Genomic DNA, 24,651 nt, shown 5'->3' on the forward strand with positions numbered 1-24,651 from the left:
GATGGGCGGTGGTGTGCATATCCAGCCTGGGCACAGTTTCCCCAACTGACCAGATCTCAGGTGATCTAGGCTGAGGTCCTCAGTGCAACCATACGGTTCTGGATTCTCTGGTGCTTTTGTCATGACTCAGATGCTGTGCTGGGTCACTTTCTATATCCAGAGGCTTCTCAGTGGACAGATGAAGAATTAGGTATCCTTTTTAATGATGAAGGCTGAAAGTGTAGACTAAGCTCTTTACAAGAGCCAGGTGAGAATTTCAAGAGATCACAGACTAGAAATTGAAGTTGTTTGGTCAAGAATAATAATAAAGCTGGGTGTAGTGGCCCAGCACTTTGGGAGGCCAAGGCAGGAGGATTGCTTGAGCCCAGGAGTTTGAGACCAGTCTGGCAACATAGGGAGACCCTGTCCTTACAAAAATCAGCCAGGCACAGTGGCACACACCTGTGTTCCCAGCTACTCAGGAGGCTGAGTTGGGAGGATCTCTTGAGTCCTGGAGGTTGAGGCTGCCGTGAGCCATGATCATAGAGACAGAGTGAGACCCTGTCTCAAAAAATACAATAAATAAATAAAAATAAAACAATCCATTAGGACATACTATTAATGTGTGTATGTGTGTATGTGTGTAAATACGCATATTTTTTTCTCACAGTGTAAGTGCAGTGAGCACTGAACAGAGGGTATAAAATAGCTTTGTCCTGTACTCATTAGTAAATCTTCCTGTGAATACTTTCATGAACCTCTATTGAGATATGTTGACTTCTGTGCATACTCTGTGATATCTAGGCTAGTCTCTACTCAAAGGATAATACAGATTGAAGGTAAAAAATTTTGGAGGAAATAATATCCACTCTGATACCACTCTCGTGATTATTAATATGCTATGTGCAGACTTCTTGTTTTCTACCACCAGCTTTGTGTCCTGGCAAACAACTTTGAATTCCAAGGCTGACAGCAGAATGCTAGCAATAGTGCTGCAACTGTAGCAAAGAAAAAAAAAAGATGTTTCTGTGTGTTAAAATGCAGGTTTTACCATGACTTAAAACTTCTTCAAACTGATTGTCAGTGAAACAGTGAGCAAAAATCAATTTAAGGTTGGTGGAAGCCCATTGCTGATATGAAGGGGACTAGTACCGTTGCTGACATTTGGAAGGACTGATCTAACTTTTAGGAAGGTGGCTGGAAGAAACTATTGCTAGACAGTAAGCAAGGCTTTATAAAGAGGAATTACCAATAGACAGTACTGGATACACATGGCCATAAGGACCATACTAATACCTGGAAAATTCTCTTCAGTCTTTTAAAATGCTCTTCAGTTAAAGCTGCCATTGTTGGGGACATGGTTTTTTGCCTACCATTCATGATGTGTATGTATACTTAAAATGCCTTTCAACTCTAGAAGGACCCCTGTGGGGTCAGATTACAGGTATTAGGATAAATTCATAGTTTATGCTAATAAACCATGACTTTCCATGAGATAGACATGGAAATAGATATAAATGTATGCATGCACGTGTGCATGTATGCATGTGTGTGTCTGTATGTCATAAAGCTATTTTCTACTTCTGTTTGCTAAGATAATCTAGAAGCAATGGCACCCCACTACCAATTACACACAAAGTGTCCAGATTTGTATTTCTAAATGCCATTCTATACACTAAAAGGAACAAGGGCTACATAAAAAAATATACATTGATTGTAGAATTGGGGTTGGGAAAGAACAAGATGAGCCTGGAACATTTTATGGTGGCAACAAGTAAAGAAGTGCTCAAAGAATGGTAGGGGCTGGGTGCAATAGCTCATGCCTGTAATTCCAGCACTTTGGGAGGCTATTGAGAGGATTTCTTGAAGTCATGAGTTGGAGACCAGCCTGGGCAACAAAGCAAGACCCCCATCTCTAGTAAAATAAAAAATTAGGCAGTTGTAGCTACTTGGGAGGCAGAGGCAGGAAGATCACTTGACCTCAGGAGTTCAAGGCTGCAGTGAGCTGTGATCAGTCCACTACACTTTGGCCTTCCAGCCTGAGTGACAGAGACCCTGTCTCTAAAACAAACAAACAAGCAAACAAAGAATGGTAGGGACAAGTCAGAAGAACATACAGGCCAGCCTGAAGGAACTTTCACAGGACAAATTGGAACAACCTGATCATCAGAATAAATAAAAATATTAATGGATCTAATCCACTGAATAACATAATACAATGAAGTCCACAGCAATACTAATAGGCAGGAGATAATAGAAACCTTTTTCTTATGATGGAAATGTAACTCCTTACTATAGAAAGAATGACTAGAATAATTACCATTTGGCAATCATCATCATAATAACTGATTCAGACAAGAATTATCAATGATGCTAAAACTAATGGTAAAAACTTTGAGGGGTACCAGGATATGTACATAGTCTCAAAGTATTGCCCCAGAAGAAACATATTAATTACAAAAGGAACATAGTAACTTTACATTGCATAAACCTGGCAGACATACTTTAACCAACTGATCAATATTATGATCACTAGTGTCAATGCCTTGTGGCCTAAGACCAACAGGAACACACCTGCAGTTGAACAAGATGAGTTATTAATTATTGTAGTGACAGAGAATGCACCTCATGAGAAATCATGGGAACATCTCAGTAAGAAGGTGTTAGACAGGAATTATAGGATTTGGGCTTGTGTTAGATAATTTGTGGAGGACTTAAAGAATTTCTGGATTGGATGTTCTTGGGAAGCAGGGGTAATTCTATGGTTGGATAACTTACTAAATCTAATATAGGAGGAAGGAAGACCAGACTGAAGCTTGAGCTGTAATTGGTTAAGAAGCCACAGGCATACATATTAGCCAGGATCGAGGGGTGATTAGTCATCTGTATGATGATGACAATGTTTATGGTTTTGTCTATGCTCAGACTTGATAATGAATGGTCTTGACACAAGATCACAGAGTGACTGTGACTGATTGCTCTGGTTCAATAAAACGGACCTTGACTGGTGTTCTGGTTAATAGTTTATGTTCAACAAAAGAACTTCAAGTCTCAGCTGTGAGTGCCAGTGTATCTCCTAGCAACACCAAGGTTACTGCGGTATTCTCAGATCCCAGATGTCAGGGACAAATCAACATCACTTGCCTACTGATACGATGCATTGAAAATGAAACACCATCACTCCTGTGAAATTCCTGTCCAAAATTCATAACCTGGATCTAATCATGAGGAAATATGACACAAATACAAATTGCTGGACATTCTACAAAATAGCATGCCTGTATTTCTCCAAATGTCAATGTCATTAAAGAAAGACAGATTGAGTAATTAATCATTCCACATCAAAGGAGACTAGCAAGACATAACAACTGACAGCAATGCATAATTTAGAATTTACTTTTGCTTAAAAGGACATTACTGGGATAGTTGGCAAATTCTGAAGAAGCCTGTAGATTGGGTAATTGTGTTCATGTTAAATGTTCTGATTTTGATAATTATACTATGATACGTAAGATAATATTTTTACTTTTAGGAAACGTATATTGAAGAATTCAAGGGTAAAGGGGCATTATATCTGACCCTTTCTCAAATAGTTCAGAAAAAACATGTATTTGTATATGTATATACATGTGTGCACATACACACAAAGGGAAGAATAAAACGAGATTTCAAAAATCTGGATAAAGAATATATGAGAATTCCTCACACAATTGTTCCAAATGCTATGGATCATCTGTAATGATGTCAAAATTTAAAGGAAAAAGGAAAAAGTCTTCCTCTTCTGGTGAATTCAGCCTTGCTGTATGACTCATTACATTCTTAGTAAAATGTCTGTTTATACACATATTTACATCTAAACCTCCTAGCTTAATTTGTATGGCCATTATAAGGCTGATGACTGTGGGGTTTATTCAGATGTATATACTTCCTTTAGCAGTCCTTGTATTTGGTAAAATGTGTTGTAATTCATCTTTTCTTCTGTAGATATGAATTGCTGGCAATATATGCACTAAACTTTGTTTTGAAAGATCCCCTTGATGCCAATGCACTGCATCACTGAGAAGTGATCCACAGGTGAGCATCTAAGCACTGAACATTTTCTATTCTGTGCTTTTTTCTTTCGTGTGTTGTTGATATCAGGCTGTTATCAACACATTCTATAAAACAGGACCCTAAGTATATGCATTATAACACACAACTCATTATAGCAGAGAGTAGAGAATTAGGGATAAAATAGGAGTGAAATCATTTTTGATAGCTTCTTAGTGAAACATAATTGTCTTTATTTTAATGAGTGTTGTTTTAGAGGATTTGAAGATCATAGAGCACAAGAGAAAACATAGTGCCTTTACATTTAAGCTCGTGTGTGTGTGTGCGTGTGTGGTCATTAATGACGTAATCTTAAAGCTAAAGATTATTTAGTATTCTATAGATTAAGACAAGTCATTATTTGAGGCAAAGAAAGTTACTATCTTATTATTATGTGGTCCAGAATCAGCTAAAGTCAGGTACTATGGAAGTGGGTTGACAAGTGCCTGGGTCATCCTAAGAAGGAAATAAAATCAGGACTTTAGCTCAGTCCATCGTATCATTGAGCCTTATCATCTGCAAATGATTTGGAAACCTTGCTATATTTAGCTCTTCTTAATCATAATTAACAATCGGCGGTGACTATATAATTTTTAATAAATGCATAGGAACAATATCTTATTTAGTAGGAGTATCTCTTAGGTTGTCATGAATATGTCAGGGGGACTGCCTTACCTTCAGGACTATACCATCGATCTTACTGGGCCCCATTACCTTGTGGCAATGACCTGAGGTTTGACAAAATTGTAAGAACCAGCCTCAGTAACAGTGTTTCTGCAAGTGTGAGGACTGCCTACCTCAGAATCAACTGGGGTGCTGATTAGAATGAAGATTCCTGGCTCCACCCCAGACCTACTCCATTGAAAACTGATTGTGACACCCGGAAATCTGCTTTTTAAATAAGCTCCCTAAAGTGATTCTTAGATGCCTAATGTATGAAAAACATTCGCAGAACTTACCTTAAATTAAATTTTAAAAAAAGAATGCACTTTATACTCCATCTCTCTCATATTTCTTTCCACATCACATACTTTGTCAATACCTCAAATTAAACACATAAGAAACCACAGAAATAATTTTGTTCATTCAAGATCTTGAAGTCCAGAACTACCTAAGATATCCTCAGTTCAGCTCTTCTGTAGTTCTTCTCTCAATCTATTATTTGAGTATATATAAAATCTGGGTAAAGAATATATGAGAATTCCTCACACAATTGTTCCAAATGCTATGGATCATCTGCAATGATGTCAAAATGTAAAGGAAAAAGGGAAAAGAGTCTTCCTCTTCTGGTGAATTCAGCCTTGCTGTTTGACTCATTGCATTCTTAGTAAAATGTCTATTTATACACATATTTACATCTAAACCTCCTAGCTTAATTTGTATGGCCATCATAAGGCTGACGAATATATTCGAATATATATATTTGAATATATATATTTGAATGTGTGTGTGTGTGTGTGTGTATATATATATCCTGTAGGCATCTGATGAAGATGTTCTTTTTTCTGTAGAGCATATACTTAAAAACTCTGATAAACTGTGATTTGTTTAATGTATTCACGTTTAGAGTATCTTTCTCTGATGCTGAAATCCAAGCTGAACTATTCTTGTCCTCATTTAAGAGTATCTTACTCTTCTTTTTAAATGTATAGATATCTTGTTTACTACAAGCAATTTGCATGTATAAGCTTATATTATACATTAAGTTCACGTTCAAAGAAGCAATCTAACAATTACTTACACAATTTTAATGCTTTCATAAGATTCTTGTACTAAATTTGGAGAAATGAGGAAATCTGAATATTTTATCTTTCTCAGAGTTAAAAAAATGAATGGTACAGTGACCTAATATTTGAGCTCAAATTAAATTCAAGGTGTGCTATAAAACTTTTTGCGTTTTGGCCCAGAGGACATTGAACCACTTTTAATTAACTACACATATTTTCTGTTCTGTAGTACGTACTATAATAATGATATTACAATTATTTTATGCAATAACAATGTGATTACAAATTTTAATGAATTACTCTGAGCCTAATTTTTCCTAGCATCTATCATTAATATGATTCACCAGCATCCTGCCACATACCTAGTTTGATACTGAAGATTGACCTACTACTGTCACTCTGTCAATTCATTACACACCAATAACTTCCATAAATTTCCTGGTTACATCAAGCTTAGAGGCATCTACGTGGGCTGGTAGATGACCTCACCAACTGGTTGGGTTTAGGATTTTACTTCTTCAGAATCTATTTTACAAACTAAAGTGGGTGGGAACAAATCCTTTTTGACTTCACTTTCACATGTTTCTGGAGCTGCACTTCTTAATCTCCTTCCTCCTTTCCTGTCTCAGAGGAACAGAAGTCCTTCCTCCTCACCAGTTGTAACTTCCATCGGTAGTTTTGAGCCCATGGCTTCCCACCTCCTCTGTACTGATTTCCATCAGTTATTTATTTATTTATTTATTTATTTATTTAGCTGTGTTTTTCCTCTCCATCAGTTCTCCTTTTATGTACAAATATCCTTCTGTGTTCTCCATTTAAAACAAACTTAAAAATTAAAAGCAGGCCAGGTGCAGTGGCTCACACCTGTAACACCTCCAGGCACTTTGGGAGGCCAAAGGCTGGAAAATTACTTGAGCTTAGGCATTTCTGACCAGCTGGGGCAACATAGTAAGATCCTGTCTCTACAAAAGAAAAAAAAAAAAAAAAACCTGGTTATGCATGCCTGTAGTCTCAGCCACTTGGAAGACTGAAGTGGGAGGATCACCTGAGCCTGGGAAGTCGAGGCTGCAGTGAGCCCAGATTGTGCCACTGCACTCCAGCCTGGGTAACAGAGAGAGCCCCCATCTCAAAAAAATAGTAATTAAAAAAACATAAAAAATATAAAAAGTGAAAATTGAAAAAATGAATAACAATAAAAAACTTTCCATTTGATCCTCTATTTCTCATTTTCTTTACTGCAAAGCCTTTTGAAAAGCTTCTCTATTCTTTGCCTAGCCCTTCCCTTTGCCTAACTCACTCCCTCAACCCTCAGCAGTCAGGCACTTATGAAACTATTTTCACACTAGTGCCTTCCTTATTGCCTAATCAAATGGTCTCTTGACGCTCTTGCTAACTCCTCTGTGTTTGACATGACCGAACATACCTCTCCTAAGACTTCGTTTGGCCTGGCCATCTCCTACCTCTCATTCCTTCCCCAGCATCTTGGCTGACTCCTTAGTGCTGCCTTCCTTTTATGCAGGGCTCCATTCTGGCTGCCTTCTCACCACGTTCTATGTGTTATTCCTGGGCAGTTTTATCTACTCCAAAGTGGTAGCACCCACACACTTCTGACTCCCAAATCTGTATCTTATGGCCATACTTCTCTCCAGAGATCTGTTTAATCTACGTATCCACCTACTTAACATCCCAACTTGAAAAGCCATAGATTCCTGAAACTCAACATGTCCAAGAGTGAACTCATTTGTTCCTCCTGTAAAACCTGCTTTTCCTCCTACCTTCCTCATCCCTATGAAGGGTTTCACTCTTTGCCCAGAGTCATCCCTGGTTCCGTTTTATTCTTCTTCCCACTTCTGCCACCACCACTACATCCAGTTGGTCACCAAAAAAATCTAACCTTTTTCCATGCCCCTCCATCTCGTTTTCCATTACCTTAATCTGGCCCTTTTCATCTTTTCCCTGGACTGCTAAGTGTCCTTCTAATTGGTCTGGGCTCCACAGTTGCCTTGGATCACATTATTCCCCTTCTTGAATGTCTCTCATGGCTATCAACTACCTGCAGAATAAAGTCTGAGCTCCCCACATGGCACAGGAGGCCCTTCACAACCTGGGCCCCACAAGCTCCCCAGTGTGGATCTGACCCCTACCCTTAGAGAGGTATAAACCTTACATTCTAGTTGAGCTGGACTACTTAAATCTCATCTTTGTTCATGCTGCTTCCTTTGCCTGGCTTCTTGGTACCCACCTGCCTACCCCTATAGATCTAACAAACTCTGACTCCTCATGGTACTGCTTAGGAGCTACTTATTCTCTCACATTCCCTACCCCAAGTAGATGAATTGCTCACCTTTGGTGCATGATGCTTTTCCAATACATCATACAGAATTATGAAAGTTTATTCAGGTCTGTTTCCTCCTTACCAGGCTCTGTGTTCTATTAGGGAGGGGACTGCATCTAATTCACTGTTGTATTTTAGAATGTCCACATGGAACTTGAGACTAAATGTTCCATAAATACCTGTTGAAGTGGATTCAAGACTAGAATTCTCCTATCCCCATTTACAGAATTTCCTACTGCCCTATGGCTCTTTGCTACCTTTTGCAAATTTACATGAGAGTTATAGGCAATGAAGAGATTGCTCTATGTATTCCAGAAGAAAAATATTACATAGCCATCATTTCTTGCATTCTTACTAGGTGCTGCTTTTAAGTAATATATGCATATGAATTCATTTAATCCTTACAACAACCTTATGAGGTAGGCTTCATCTTTATCATCATCCTCACCTTAGAGAGGAGGTAACTGAGACAGAGTAGTGAAGTAACTTGCCCGAGGTCACAAAGCTAGGAAGTAGAAGAGCCAGGATTTGAACCCAGGCAAGTTGGCTACAGAGCAGACCTTCTTAACCATCACCCCACACTGTTTCCATTTGTAGTGTACTGTCCCAGCCTACCATTTTGTCTTCCTTATTTGGTAGCAATGACACATGTGATTTCAGGAATAGATAAATATTATGTCAGTATATTTAAATCTATTTGGCTATGTAAGTATGGGAATGTTTTATTGATATAATTTTTGTACATAATTTGTAATTTTAAAAGTTAAATAAAATATGTATTGCTTTTGACTTTCTCAAAGAAGTGTAGAATTTTTGAGTCAAAAGGGACTTTGAAGGTCACTTGGAGAGATGACTCCTTACCCAAGGTAATAAACATAAATTTTAAATAGGAATAATTTTGGAATATAAGCCAATACAGTTAAAATTCTTAACTAATCCAAATAAGTGTAACTTACAATATACCTGTTAGATAAATTGTAAGCAAAACTTTATTGAATGCCCACTGTGAACTCAGAACTCATTCTTATGAATATGTTGCCTTCCTCCAGGAAGATCCATTTCTAGATAATATTGCTAAAATTAATTATATGAAGTCACATTTTTGGTAAAGCACATTATTAAAATAGTTTCTTGACAATTAATCTTTATTTTGTAATATCAGTAATTACTCTTTATTTATTCTTCTTGAATTTGGTTTTCTGAAAAAAGAATAAACCTCTGCTAGACATTTTACATTGGAGGATTCATAAACAAGTAGAGAGAAATCTTCAAAATTTCTATCATTTCACCTATAAAGCAAAATACTTGGTTAAATTATAATTAAGCACCATCTACTTAAAAAAAAAAAAGATGAAAAATAAAAAAACTGTTATTTGGAAACCAAATGGTGCAGCCCTAAAAAACATACAAGAAAATCCAGTCCCTTTCAAAAGAAATAAAAACAAATGTAAGAGGAGACATAATTTAAGGAAACAGAAAGAGAGTTTGGACTTTGTCATCTTATATTGGACTTGGCAGTGAGATGTGAGAATGATCATCTATAACTATCACTAGACTAAATTCCAGGAAGGTTCAGAAGCTGAAGAGATGATGAGAGTCACCAGCAGGGAAGTAATGGATAGTATCTATTGCCTTTTCTGTGATGAGTGGACCAGGGTGCAAAGAGTTCAACTGATTTACTTAGAATCATGAAGTAGGTTGTGCCAATATTCTGGGTGACACAGGACTAAAAGGAGGAACTCTAATAACAATCTAGAGGATGTCTCAGTCTGGCTAAACCTTTGGGCCTGGCTCCAGGGCCACCCTCTACAGATCCCTCTATTGGCAAGGATCTGCTGAGTGTGGCCTGGCACCCTGAGGTTCACAGCATTATTGGTTCAGTTACTTGCTCTTCTGTGGGAGGCAAGTCACAGTTGGATAAAACTCATGATCTAAGAGACTCCAGGTCACTCTCCCCGCTGATTGTTAGCCTGATTTCCTAGGTTCTAATGCATTTAGGGCTGATTTTTGAGATGCCATTTGGCCTCTGAGGATTAGAACCAGTCGTAATAATATCTGATATGGTTTGGCTGTGTTCCCACCCAAATCTCATCTTGAATTCCCATGTGTTGTGGGAGTGACCCAGCGGGAGGTAATTGAATCATGAGGACAAGTCTTTCCCATGGTGTTCTCATGATAGTGAATAAGTCTCACAAGATCTGATGGTTTTAAAAAGAGGAGTTCCCCTGCACAAGTTCTCTCTCTTTGCCTGCTGCCATCCATGTATGACCTGACTTGCCGCTGCTTGCCTTCCACTATGATTGTGAGGCTGCCCCAGATATGTGGAACTGTAAGTCTAATTAAACCTCTTTCTTTTGTAAATTGTCCAGTCTTGGGTATATCTTTATCAAACAGTGTGAAAATGGACTAATACAATGTCCTTAGAGGATATCACAGAAAAAAACTAGAGCCCTCCCTTCCAGATTCCAACACCCTAGAAGTAAAAGAGATAAAAGAATGATAGATGAAAAAGAACAAGTGTAATGTATGTTACAACATGAAATAATTATGACCAAAGGGCAAATATTCTAGATTATTCTTTGAAAGTTAAACTAAGTTAACATTTAAAAGCCCTGTGATTTCTGATTTTAATTGCTATGTAGCAATTAAAACTTTTATAAAAGTTATTAAAACTTTATAGATTTTTAATTTATCTTTAAAGAAAAACATTGGGTTGGGCACAGTGGCTCACGCCTGTAATCCCAGCACTTTGGGAGGCCAAGGCGGGCAGATCACAAGGACAAGAGACTGAGGCCATCCTGGACAACCCCGTCTCTAATAAAAATACAAAAATTAGCTGGGCATGGTGGCATGCACCTGTAGTCCCAGCTACTCAGGAAGCTGAGGCAGGAGAATTGCTTGAACCCAGAAGACGGAGGTTGCAGTGAGCTGAGATCATGCCACTGTACTCTAGCCTGATGACAGCGTGAGACTCCGTCTCAAAAAAAAAAAAAAAAAAAAAAAAAGGAAAGGAAAAGTTACTGAACTTTTTAAAATTAATCCTATGTGATCCAATTTCAGTTCCACTCACATTCTTTATAGGTAAAGTCTGGATGTTAATAAAATGAAAGTAATTTTATGTAATCTGACTTAAAGGCAAGTCATTGTAGAGGGCAACCAGAATAAAAATAAGTGTACTTAGGTCAAGCGTGCGGTTTGTGCCTACAGAGGCAAACACAGGCAGCTTGGTTCTTAAAAGAGAGCTGCCCACTTGGAGTTCTACCAATTAAGAAGCTGGAGACAAAAATCCATTTTTTTCTATAGTTGCATTAGACTTTTAGGTATGAATCAGCTTCATTTGAACTACATTGAATTTTTAGCATGGTGTAAGATAAGAGTATATTTATAACACTCTAAGATGACTATAGTTAATAATATTATGTAGTTTCAAATAGCTAGAAGGAGGATGTTGAGTGTTCTCAACACAAATGATAAATGTTTGAGATGATGGATATGCTAATTACCCTGATCTGATCACTATGCGTGATATGTATCAAAACATCACTATGTACCCCATGATACTGTACAATTGTTATTTTCAACTAAAAAAGTTTAAAAAATTTGAAAAAGTAAATGTAGCTACAAAAGATCAGAATGACATGCTAACCTCCTTTCAAATTAACTTTAGATATTAGACATTATATTTTCAAAAAAACATATCAATAATAAGTATTGTGACAAATCATTGATGAGATACTGTACCTATGTCACTTAAAATTTCTCTGCAATTGAAGATATGTTATCAAAGGAGCCATTGATTTTCAACACCAATTGCTGCCAAACACTTGCTCAATCAATCTCTTCTTGTTTTCCTATGGAATTACTCCTTTACTGCAGTATGAATGACTTATTTTTTTCCTTTTAAAACAGTTATTATGGATCCTATTAGGTTTTCTAAGTACTAGACAGTGATTACTCTTCTTTTTTCTCATAATTACTCCCCTGAAAATTGACTAGCAGTTAAGACACTCTGAAGAGCCTGAGTAATTTGATTTTTGTAGGCTGGTGCTCCATGAACCCTTGGAGGAGTTTAGACAGCATCTCATTCCAGTCTAGCGCAGGCAGGACACTATACACATGAGGCCTCTGAGGCCTCAAGAGAGTCAGCAATCTCACAGAGCATCAGATGGGAGTATTTAAAGCAAAGCATGATATTAAAAGTTATTGGTCTTTTTGTCTCTAGAATGTCTAACTATTTAGGATTTTTGAAATATAATAACAGCATTCATTGCTCCTCTGGTACTTGATAGTACCGATGCTTCTCAAGCCGTTCTGTTTGATGATAGCAATACCCAATTTCTCAGTACATTTCCTATATGAATACAGTGGCACTGCAGCTGTCTTCTGCATTTCTGAATATGTAGCCAAAGGCTATAGTCATATTTCCTTTTGTTAACAATCCTGGGTCATCCAATATTCATATCTATTATTGTCTCATAATAATAAATTAGGATCAAAAGGAAACAAGATTAACTTATAAAGTAGTTGCTATATTTCTTCCAAGTGACGAAGAAGTAACATGGCTTGTTTATTGTTTATATGTGAAAGTGGAATATGCTTTATGTTTTCTGGGCATATCAAATGTTTTACTCATTTCTTGATATCATTTTATCATTTCTGAAATAGACATTTGGGGTATTTTCTGCTTTGTGAGAGGCATTTTTGAACAAATGACAGGTTTTAGTCTTTGTTTTTATGATTATAAACCACTTCATTGGTGAAGAGCCAGAGGAACAGCTCTGAGAAAGCTCCCAAATCTGTGTGCTGTGTGCTGGCTGCCTAGTGACTGTCTGTGTCCATTTTATTCAACTCCAAAACACTTTCCTGCTTCTTGCTCACCCCTGTGCCCTGTGCCAGTACTCAGAAGGGGTCTGTGAGTAAAGGCATGTCCTTTGTCTACACTGCGTGCTTGGATGACTGTGCTGTCAAAGAAGAAATGGAAAAGCCCCTCTGCCTTACCCTGTTTCTCTGAATAATACAAATTATTACATAATGTGATCATCTGCATCACATTATGAATTTTCATAGAATGCTGCAATGTATTTGATTCTGTTTAATTCTCAAAATAGCCCTGTAGAATATTATTTCCATTTTAGAAAGACGGAATTGAGGCTCAGAGGTGGCAAGTGACTTATCTGAGTTTATTTCATTGTAAATGGCACTTCCAGGCCCTTAACTCAGAATTTCTGCCTTTCTGCCGCCTTCCTCTGATCACAGCTGCCTCAGCTTGTTGTTAATTTTATATTTAGCTGTATTAATTGGTGCTAGGAGTCTTCATAATGCTAAATGTAAATTCTTTGTTTTGTTCAATGTTCTTATTTTATGGTTGGCAAACAAAAACAACAAAACAACACTGACAACAACAGAAACAACCAACTGAAGCTGCAGCTTTTAATCTTTCTAAAGACAATAGGCTAAAGTGAGGTCCTCATAATAAGGTGCTAGTCACCAGGAAGGAAGCCAGGGAAAATCTCCTCCCAGGGGGTAATTGATCCCTATTGGCCTAACACTGCATGTAGCACTGAGTTAGGAGGCTCCATGGAGAAATGTCTGCTTATTTTCCTCTGCTGTCAGAACAAAGTTCACAACCACCTTTGTTTTCCCCACACCCTTGGTGTTAGCTAGTTAGGGCCCCTATTTATGTCCAGGGGACAGGACCTGGACATTCGTAAAAGGACTGAATATAGATGGATAGCTAAGAAAAAACCAAATGTTAAGATTACCATTATTTATAGCCCAACGATTTAGTATATTAAAAAAAAAAAAATCCAAGAACAACAAAATAATCCCTAAGAAGGACAAGAATTTTAAAACATGCAGTTTAGAAAACCAAATTAATCAGGCCTAGGGCTCAAGTAAAAGAAAATCTGAGATATGAAGTCTGGAACACTGGGTCTACAGTCTGCTCCTGACTCTGTAACCTTGGGGAAGACACTGAATAGATGGCATACTATTAATCAGAACCTTAACCAGCTCTATTCTCACTATCCCAGTAAAATGATGTTAAAAATTAGACCTCGTGACATGAGAGAAGAGGGGAAATTAATTACAGATTACAAAGAAAGTGTGGGATCTAACTTTAGGATGAGGTGTTTTATTGAACCTTTAGGGTTGGTCATAACACCTGCCATATAGCAGGTATTCAATAAATGTGGTTAGACTGATGGAAAGGCAGGCTTTCCCAGTGATGGTAAAGGACCTGGGGCAAAAGAGACCTGTGGTTGAGTCCTGATCCCTACACATTAACACAGTGACTAGACAAAGTTATAAGCCTCCATTTCTTCCTATGGAAAATGGAGATAATACCTCATAGGGTTATGAGGATTAAATAAGAAAATGCTTAGCTCAGTGCCTAGTACATAGGAAGCACACTGTGAATATTAGTTATTATTATTACTAATACTGTGATCATATCTTCCATCCAAAGACTTCTCTGAGGAGCAGGGAGGATCCAAAGAAGCCTGCAGGTGGGAAATCTGTTATCCTTCTAGGACTTTAGACTTCTGCGGAACTGCACCTCCTCCCTCTCCTAGTTCTTAAGAACAGAAACTCTCCAGGGGCCTGCGGTGAGGTAGCCGGTGGGAAGATGAGGTGCAGAAGAAAGGTGGGCCCTGCGAGCCTCAATTTCAGCCTCTTCTGCGCTGAGACCCAGGCGGATCTTGCTTGGCCTGTATGCGTTACTGGGGGAAATGGACGTGGGCCTGAGTGCCGCAGGTGCGAGGGCGCTGCCCCCAGGCCGACGACCCAGCGGGGCCCCTGTAGCTGTCATTACTCCTTCTGCAGGCAGGTAGGAGAAGCGGTGGCCAAAGTGGGAGTCGACCGCTCAGCGCAATCTTGAGTGTTGGCCGGGAAAGTCTAGGCTCTTTCTAAATCTCGCCGCCAGACCTGGAGACCCATTCGCATGTATTTAAGGCTTTTGCACACAGAACGTTATCACAGAATGCAGCCGCCTTTCTTAAGATCCGGGAAACCAGAGGTCTCTCCAGCAACTCAGGGTAGAGGAATTTCTCCTATCTCCATGTGACATCTTCTGATTTAGAAGAACTAATGTTAGATTTCTCTTGGGCCTTTCCACCTACAGCGATAGTCTTCCCTTTGTTTAGCTAAAATTGAGGCAGGCAGGACAATATGATTGGGGGCATGAGCCTATTAGCGTGTAAACGTATTTACATGAAGTGTGCCTCTAGGGAGCCATTCAGAACCGACCTCTCAACCACAGAAATAGATGAGATTTTGAGAACATTGAGAAGCTGCCTTTTGCAAAGTAAATTTACCATGGTCCTTGACGAAAGGGGGTCGGGGGCGGGGAGAAGTCCAGCCGAGAGAGGAGCTCATTCCATGCTATATTTTTGCAGCTGAAAAGCTGCCTAATCATCGCTAACCGCTTCCCGCATAAGAGTTCTGGGAAGACTCCAGAAAAAAGGCAAATGAAGACTTTCAACTGCCTCCTTCGGGCTGCTGCTTCCGGAAGCCGAAGCCCTAGCACGCAGAGCAGCAGGAGAGGGCTGCTTTCAGGCAGTTCCACTGAGCAAAACAAATTCATTTAATGGCATAACGTTCTGGCTTAAAATTTGGAATTTATCAGAGGCAAAAATATCGTTCAAGAAACTATGGACACTCCGCGCCCTCATTCATTTCCATGGCAGCAGGGTATCTGCATCTTGAGCAACCTATAGAGATTCATGCCTCGTATCGCTCTCACCTCCTTTCTTTTTAAAGGAAAGCCCTTTCCAAAGAAGGCGGCCAGAAAATGGACCCCACCGAGGGAAAAAGAAAAATGAAACGCAAACCACCTTGGCACTGCTTGCGTCTTCCAAAACGCGGTGGGGACAAGGCTATTGAGAGTCTATAGGTAATTCTTTTATATATATAAAATGTATACATATGTATATATTTTATACACAAAATTATATATATATATATATAGAGAGAGAGAGAGAGAGAGAGTTGTATGGAGCCGTGAAGCAATTATCCATGCTTTTGTCTCCCTCAAGTTCCCCAGGTGGAGGCAGTCATAATCATTATAAGCCGCCTTAGTGACCACCAGGGACGGAAACCGTTAATTACCACGTCTCCTTTGATCTCCACACAAGAGGCTTTGGTATTGGCGCTTTCCAAGAACTGGACCAGAGGAGCCAGTTCAGAGTCTGACGTCAGTTCGGCATTTAACGTACACACCGAGGTCTGGATCAGACTCCCCCGATTTTAGCGAAGTGTGTTAACTGCTGTGCTGCTAGAGGCTAGCAAACTCCCTGTGCGCAGCTGATTAGTTTCAGCAACTCGCTACCTGGGCGCTTTTCTTTAAATTTGGGGAGTAAACTGCGAAAACAAACAAAAAAATCTCCACGTCCACTGGCTCTCTCCCCTTCCCCAACTTCCTCTCTCGACTCGTTTGTGGGAGTTTTCTCCTCTTTGCTGGAACTATAATGCGATGCGCAATCGTTTGTGAATGAACAAAAGTCATCTGCAAGCAGGGCGACGGGGACAGATCGCTGACGGCAGATTAAGGGTGGGAGCAAAGGTCCGGCCTCCAAGGATAATGGGGAGCCGTCTTCCCCCACGCCTGGTCTCTATGGCCTCCTTCGTCTTCCAGGTAAGATGAATGTTCCTTCATCCATCATCCGCAGAGTACCCTCCCTCAGGCGTGTGTAGAATCTGCTGATGAAACCTATTAGCCCCTACTGGGCAGCTTTGTGGAGCCAACCGACGCTCTTCATTGTGGTCTTTGTCTGCAGAATTTAAGCATTTACATAATGCATTAGCACGGAACTCAGCACCGGGTTGGGGACACCGCGTGCCGAGCCTGGAGGGGCTAACGCTTCAGCGGCTCCCTCACCCGGCAGCGCCCTAGGACCACCCTCGAGGATTCACTGGAGTTGGCTGCAGGCGCGCGGGCAAAGAACTTAGCATCTCATCCAAGTACTTCGCCTTCCTTGGCCATCTCCGGGATGTTATGCTTAAAAACATAAACATAAAAATAAAAATAAAAATAAAGGGAGGGGGGCAAAGTTTCGGTGGGTGAACTGAAGCTGGGTCCATGTGACCCTGAAGCCAGAGAAATAAACTTAACAGGAATCTTGCTTTCCTGGCGGACGTTGGACCTCGCCGTTTTTCATGCGGACGGTTGGAAGCTTCGTGCTCAACGGCCACAGGTGCCTAGGAGCGCAGAGAGGCCTCGGGTTCGAATCGCCGGCGGGCAGGGCCTGGACTCGCGGGTAGCAACCTCCGCCCCCCTCCCCCACGCGCACCGGCTGAGAGCATGGGGGATTTACGGCATTTGAAAAAAGAGGGGCTGGGCGCGATGGCTCACGCCTGTAATCCCAGCATTTTGGGAGGCCAAGACAGGTGGATCACTTGAAGTCAGGAGTTTGAGACCAGCCTGGCCAACATGGTGAAACCCCGTGTCTACTAAAAATACAAAAATTAGCCGGGCGTGGTGCCTGTAATCTCAGCTACTTGGGAGACTGAGGCACGAGAATCGCTTGAACCTGGGAGGCTGAGGTTGCAGTGAGCCCAGACCGCGCCACCGCACTCCTGCTCTGGGTGATAGGGCAAGGCACCGTCTCAAAACAAAACAAAACAAAACAAAAGATTCGGTCAGGAAAGAATCCGCAGGCATTCGAGGCGCTCACACTTTGCAAAGTAAATTCAATCTCTTTATTAAGCCGAAGTCCCGGATATCCATCCTTTCAGAGGGAGGTGGTCCAACTCAGAAATCTCGCCCAAGAGGATTTTCCACCGAATACGACCCGGAAGTGCCAGGAACTCGCCCAGTAGCGACAGGTGCAGGACCTTTCGTCCCGCCACACCTTGGGACTCTACCTCTCTAAATAGAGCGCTTAAAAGCCGGTAGCGCAGCCGGGATCCGGCGTCGGGAAAGAATCACCGAGCGGAACCCTGGAGCTAGAAGGCGGCCCGCCCCCTTCCAAAGAAACCGGGATCCCGCGCCCTCCCCGCCGCGAGCGCCGCGCGCAGGCGGCGTCCAATCAGTGAGCTTTCCGGGTCTGTGACGGCCTTCGGCTCTGCCCCCTCGACGGCCATAAAAAGTCACAGCAAAGCCTGCACCTCCGAGCACCGCGCGCGGTCCTGCCCCTGGCACTGCCCACAGGGGCGCTTCTTCTCCGGCTGCTTGTAGCACCGGTCTCACTGTCCCCGCCGTCAGCCACCAGTTCCTTATCAGTCTCATTCCCCATTGTGGCTTTACTGAGCCGGTCGCCAGGCCTCGCTGTCTTCTTTGCCTTCCTCTCTCCTCCTCAGCGGCCGTACTTTGCGCCGTACCTCACCTGGCCTGCAGGTGAGCAGTAGCGCAGCGCCCCTGTCCGGCGAGCTTACCTTGCCCAGCCCGGCCCTTGCCGGAGTGGCACCGGCACCTCTCCAAGACTCCCTCTTCCCAGCAGGATGAAGAACCCCATGCTGGAGGTGGTGTCTCTACTACTGGAGAAGCTGCTCCTTATCTCCAACTTCACGCTCTTCAGTTCGGGCGCCACGGGCGAAGACAAAGGGAGGAACAGTTTTTATGAAACCAGCTCCTTCCACCGAGGCGACGTGCTGGAGGTGCCCCGGACCCACCTGACCCACTATGGCATCTACCTAGGGGACAACCGTGTTGCCCACATGATGCCTGACATCCTGTTGGCTCTGACGGACGACATGGGGCGTACGCAGAAGGTGGTCTCCAATAAGCGTCTCATCCTGGGCGTCATTGTCAGAGTGGCCAGCATTCGCGTGGACACAGTGGAGGACTTCGCCTACGGAGCTAACATCCTGGTCAATCACCTGGACGAGTCCCTCCAGAAGAAGGCACTGCTCAACGAAGAGGTGGCGCGGAGGGCTGAGAAGCTGCTGGGCTTTACCCCCTACAGCCTGCTGTGGAACAACTGCGAGCACTTCGTGACCTACTGCAGATATGGCACCCCGATCAGTCCCCAGTCCGACAAGGTATGACGTGTGACTCCCAGGGAAGTGGGCTCCGCGGGATGCCCCCTCCCATCCCTGACCTTTTCTCTTTCCTGCGAGTAGGGATCTAATTCCTGGACACCTCCACCACCACTTCCATACCATTCTTCTTTCTTTTTTTTTGAGACGGAGTCTCGCTCTGTCGCCCAGGCTGGAGTATAGTGGCGCGATCTCGGCTCACTGCAAGCTCCGCCTCCCGGGTTCACGCCATTCTCCTGCCTCAGTCTCCCGAGTAGCTGGGACTACAGGCGCCCGCCACCACGCCCGGCTAATTTTTGTATTTTTAGTAGAGACGGGGTTTCACCGTGTTAGCCCAGGATGGTCTAGATCTCCTGACCTCGTGATTCGCCCGTCTCGGCCCCTCAAAGTGCTGTGATTACAGGCGTGAGCCACCGCGCCCGGTCTTCCATACCATTCTTAAAGTTCTAGATTAAGTAAGGAAAGTTCTAGTGTTCCTAAGGTAGGCTAAGTAAATAAACAAATGGCAACATGCCTTGCAGGATCTCTCGAAATGCACAGAGAAAGGGTGTGGCAATGCAGGACCGCTTCCAGAGATTCCAGAGCTGCCCAGTATTGCTGCAGAAGTCATCAGGTGTCCACCCACCATGTAGTTCAAATGACAAAGGGCAAGTGACTGGGGGCGGGGTATACAAGAAATCAGTCACCGCTGCTTGCAACTTTAACCAAGAATTTCACTTGAAAGGAAGAGGTCCAGAGTTTATATTTAATCCATAACACTATAAAAACAAAGTCTGTGACTTTAAAATAAGGAACCACGCAGTTTTCTCCCTTTGAAAGCTGCATAGAGGGATTTTTCATTGTTTGCTATAAGCTATCAAAATTCCCAGTAATATGGGCTCCCTGGTAAGTCCCTTATTCTTGTGTTGGTGCTTCACAGTTGCATTTTCCTTGGTATGCTGAATTCTTTCTGGGTTGGCTTTAATCCCCATCTAGACTTCCTCATTGTTAAGCATCCTTTACCCATTAGCCCTAAAGGTAGATTAGAGTGTTTATGGATTCCCCAGAGATCAATACAATTAGTTTTCAAGAAGAAATGTTAAACATTGGAAGGTAATTTTTATGAGTATTTTGAAAAACAGTATTTTTTTTTCAAAAAAAAAACCAGAATTTAAGATTATTAAATTAGCCACAAATCCAAAGCGAAAAATGGATTTTTATTTCCTTTTAAAACCTCTTAATTTTTAAAAATAGTTAAGATTTTAAGCCTGAAACTTTATTTACAATTGGAAACTTTCTCAGCCTTCATTGTACTTGTTAAAGAAGTCATTGTTAATGTTCAGTCTTTATAATGGAAACCTGGGCAGTAACATAATGAGCTTTAGTGTTACTCTTCATGTTTAGATATTTTTGGGACCAGAAAAATCCGAGTCAGTTTTTTTCATGTAACCAGTTCTTAATTGCTCCACATCTTGGTTAATTTTTTTGACCCATTTGGGAACATCTTTCTCTATCCTCTGTGGGAGAACATGGAAGTATTTTGCTTTTATAGATCAGTGTATGAAACTCCTTGTAGATTTTATAGAGCCACAAAAGACTCAATCTAGGAATTCTTTTCCAAGTAAAATAAAAATACAGTTAGAGCACTGTGCAGCGATTCAAGAATCACAGCTCTAGTCCAGGCCTGTTTAGAAATGAACTCCACCACATTTACAAACACTGGCTCCCAAAGTGTACAAAAGGAAACATGTCAGATTTACTTAGGAACCAAGCAAATCATTTCTCTAAGGAAAAACAGTATTTCTATCAGGTAATTAGGAGTTACCCATTCATGGAACACATATAGTGCTGCATTATATATTTCTACAGAAAAACAGTAACTAAGGCTTTTGTAAGGTAGTAAAATATTTAATCTGCATAAATAACTAGTTGGAGTAGTTTTTCATCTTTGGAAACTTTGTCAGGGTTTACAGAAGTAGAGAAGTGTTTTAATTGCTGTTGCTGCATAGCACCTCTTGTGAAACTGAGTTTTGTCTTCACTTTGAATGGTCTAACAAACAATTTGGCCACAGAGTAGATTTCCCGGGAGAAAAAAAAGTTTTCATCCCAAATTTCCTAATTCTACAAACTGTTTTTGAACATGCGCTGAGAGAAGTAGGTCATTAATACTGAAGGAAGGACTGGTTTCTACCTTTTGGAAACATAAGAAATTATTTGATTCTGGGTCTGATTGTTGAGTTCTCCATATATGCAACTAATATTAACATGAGAGTTACAAAGTTGCCTCTTTCTTAAATTTGAGTTAATAAAAACTCTCAAGAACACACTACCCCTAAGGAAAACACTGCAATTAGTTTGCAAATGAATGAACTGGAAAAGAACATTTACTCCTTTGTGGTAATACTCTTTTTTTACAAGTTTATAAGTCATAAAATTATGGGATTTTTATAACGCTGTTGACAATCAGTATTTTGTAAACTAGAAATTCCTTTGGTTAATAACTATTACTATTCCTTATGCTTTTACTACTATGATTTTTTCACTTTGTTAATACTGCTCTTTCATTGCCAAAAATGATGGCAAATGCCCCTTTTAATTTGTGTGGATTGAGTGCTCACAAAAGTGTTCCTACAGACTTATTGACCCCTTCTAGAAATTTCCCACTGTTGAGCACCACTAAAGATGCCTGCTGGTCTGCTGACCAAGTGAACAGGGCATTAGACATGCGATGCTTCTTGAGAAAAATCTGCGTTTGTGGGAAATACAGTCCAAAATTATTCTGATTGACTTAATTATAAATTATCAAGGAAAAAAAATAAGGATAACTGTATGTACAACTTAGTCATTTACCAAAATATATGTCTTCCATCAACCTCCTTTTCTCTCTGTCCTGAAAAACTTCAATTTGATCTTCGCCACCTTAAAATAGTATACTTCTCAATACCTTGCTAGTTTATTAAAAAGAGACAAATAGTATGATAGAAAAATAGGCCAACATCTAGATAAGAGTTTCACACTTGTTTAGGTATTATGTAAAAGTATGGATAGAGATAACCATACTGTCAGGATGGTGTATTAAAACTTATTGAACTTGTTCATTTTATTCCTTAAGAATTTGGAAACCTAGCTGCCCAGTCCCATGTAAGCCACTGTAGAAAACCCTAAAAGCACGTACAATGCCATGTCTAGAAAAAGAGCTTAAAATTAGTATGAATAGCAAAACCCATATAGAAATGACAATCACTGCATTCTGGCATCGATGGCAATATGGTAGAGATAATTGTCAACAAAGACAGTAGTAATAATAATCATTGTAATACCTTACATTTATACAGCACGTAGAAGAATACAGAGTACTTGTGCATGAAACATCTCAGTTAATCCTCAGAACAATTTGAGTGTTCCCATGGAGGAGCAGAAGAGAGTAGCTTGGACAGGTTAAATGACTACTTGAGGTGACACAGCCAATAAGAGCAGGAGCCAGGACTCAGACATAGGCCATCACTTTCGAGTAACATTATTTTTCTAAGGAAAACATTATACATATTAGAAGGATGCATTCCTCAGGGGTAGGGACAATATTTGTCTTTTTTTCCAGTAGCCGGTTATGTGCCATATAATCGATTCTGAATTTAGCATATTTAGTCAGGAAATGGAATTTGACAATAAAATTAGACTTTCTATACCTGTAGATTTTGAGATTTATAAAAAAGTTATTATTGGTATCATTAGATTTTAGAATGGCAAATTGGAGGAATTGAATCTACCTTTAATTGGCCAAATTTTATTATTTTTACTCAAGATTAGAGACACCTCTTTGCTCATCTAATTTTAAAATATGCTATTGTTATTGATAAGCACTTTGTTGTTTTAAACCTTTAGTCCTGAACAACTATGTGGTTATACTTTCTATAGTTTCCTATAAATGCTGTATTTACATAGGCAACTGCCATTATTAACTTAATTGCCTAAGGGATCATTTCTACTACTATAGGGTATAGAATCAGAACTGGACTCTTAACATTGTAAAATTTTTTGTAAGTCATAAGAGAATTTCTAATTCTTCTGGTAGACAGAAAATAGCTTCAAAAACTGATTTACTGTTTGATATATTCTTGGATTTAGCCACCTTTTCTAATTTTCCAAAATTTTATTTTCCAGTTTTGTGAGACTGTGAAGATAATTATTCGTGATCAGAGAAGTGTTCTTGCTTCAGCAGTCTTGGGATTGGCGTCTATAGTCTGTACGGGCCTGGTGTCATACACTACCCTTCCTGCAATTTTTATTCCATTCTTCCTATGGATGGCTGGCTAACTTCATACCCCCATGTCAGTGTGTGTATTCTGTATGTAAATATTTTTATATTTATAGAGCATCAATCAGTATAAGCATTATTGAGAAAAATGTGACCTGTAACACTGTGTTCTGGATAAAAATGTGATTAGGAATCACGCAGAGTGCTTACTGTGTAAGCCCAAGAACAAAGGCTTTCTGAATCTTCTCAGGCAGTTCAGATTTAAAGCACCATCCAAACCTTGGAAATATGACAGGTTGTGGTAGAACTCAGCAATATGAGAAAACCAGCCCCTAAGATCATAGCCACAGGCAATTAATTGTGTTTTTTTTCTCTTGTAATCCTTGTATTGTTAAGCAGAATTTGGAGATTGGAAGACTTACATTGAGACCAGTAACTTTACTGTAAATTTACTTTGTTTCATTGAAAAAAACAAATTGGTAAACTTATATTAAACTGGAAGAACTTTCCTTATTCAAATGAAAACATGTTTGATGACTGGTCAAAAAATAAGCTCATAATCTATTTTTTTCATGTAGTATATAGGTCAAGAATGTTTTATTGTCATTACGTGAAACCAGTATTGACAAATAGTACTTTAATGATATTGGCAAATAGTACTTTATGATAAAGTAAATGACCAGAATGATAAAGTAAATGACCAGAAAGTATAGAAATCTGTGTTTTCCTGTAAAAACAGCACCATAGTATCACTTGAATAATTGGATTTGGCTTTACTTACTAGGAAGCCTGGAATTCATCATTTTTATCCTTTTATGTGCCACTGTGGTTACTTTAAATCACTCTCAGAGGTAAATGGATATAGGATTGAAGTTATGTGGGTATTTGGCATGTGTGTGTGAAATAAATATGTAGATAGTCACATATACACAGACTGAGAGACAAATTGTTCTTGATTGCTTTATTATCATAATACTAGTGTGGTATAGAGTATCTATAGAAGTGAATGTAAAAGTAAGTCCAATCTATTTTCTTATGTCCTTGAATTTGTAGTGTTAACTTGTATATATGTTATTGGATGGGCTGTCTTTTAAAGCATTTACTAATGTACTGTGAAATTTTTAAAAGCCTTCAGATTTGTTTTCTAGTCACTTTTCTCCATATCATTTTGAATTATAGTTTATATCCTTAAAAGAAGGATGCCACAGCAGTATGTAAAATCCAAACAAGTAGAACCCAAACAAATAAAATTGTTTAAAATAATTTTAAAGTGGCTTAGTACTGCCAGTCATGTAAATTGATTTTGCTGAGGG

At 40.1% G+C, this 24,651-nt stretch overlaps 1 protein-coding gene across 1 annotated transcript; it reads left to right on the plus strand.

The window, feature by feature from the left end:
* Positions 1-18,215: 18,215 nt before the first annotated feature.
* Positions 18,216-23,651, plus strand: LRAT (lecithin retinol acyltransferase). Its single transcript, XM_025386340.1, has 3 exons — positions 18,216-18,463; positions 18,567-19,107; positions 23,245-23,651. Exons 2-3 carry the CDS (start codon positions 18,568-18,570, stop codon positions 23,395-23,397), a joined length of 693 nt encoding a protein of 230 aa, XP_025242125.1. The 5' UTR covers positions 18,216-18,463; position 18,567; the 3' UTR covers positions 23,398-23,651.
* The last annotated feature ends 1,000 nt before the right edge of the window (positions 23,652-24,651 follow it).

This window comes from Theropithecus gelada, chromosome 5 (assembly GCF_003255815.1).
Source record: "Theropithecus gelada isolate Dixy chromosome 5, Tgel_1.0, whole genome shotgun sequence".
Taxonomy (NCBI): Eukaryota; Metazoa; Chordata; class Mammalia; order Primates; family Cercopithecidae; genus Theropithecus; species Theropithecus gelada.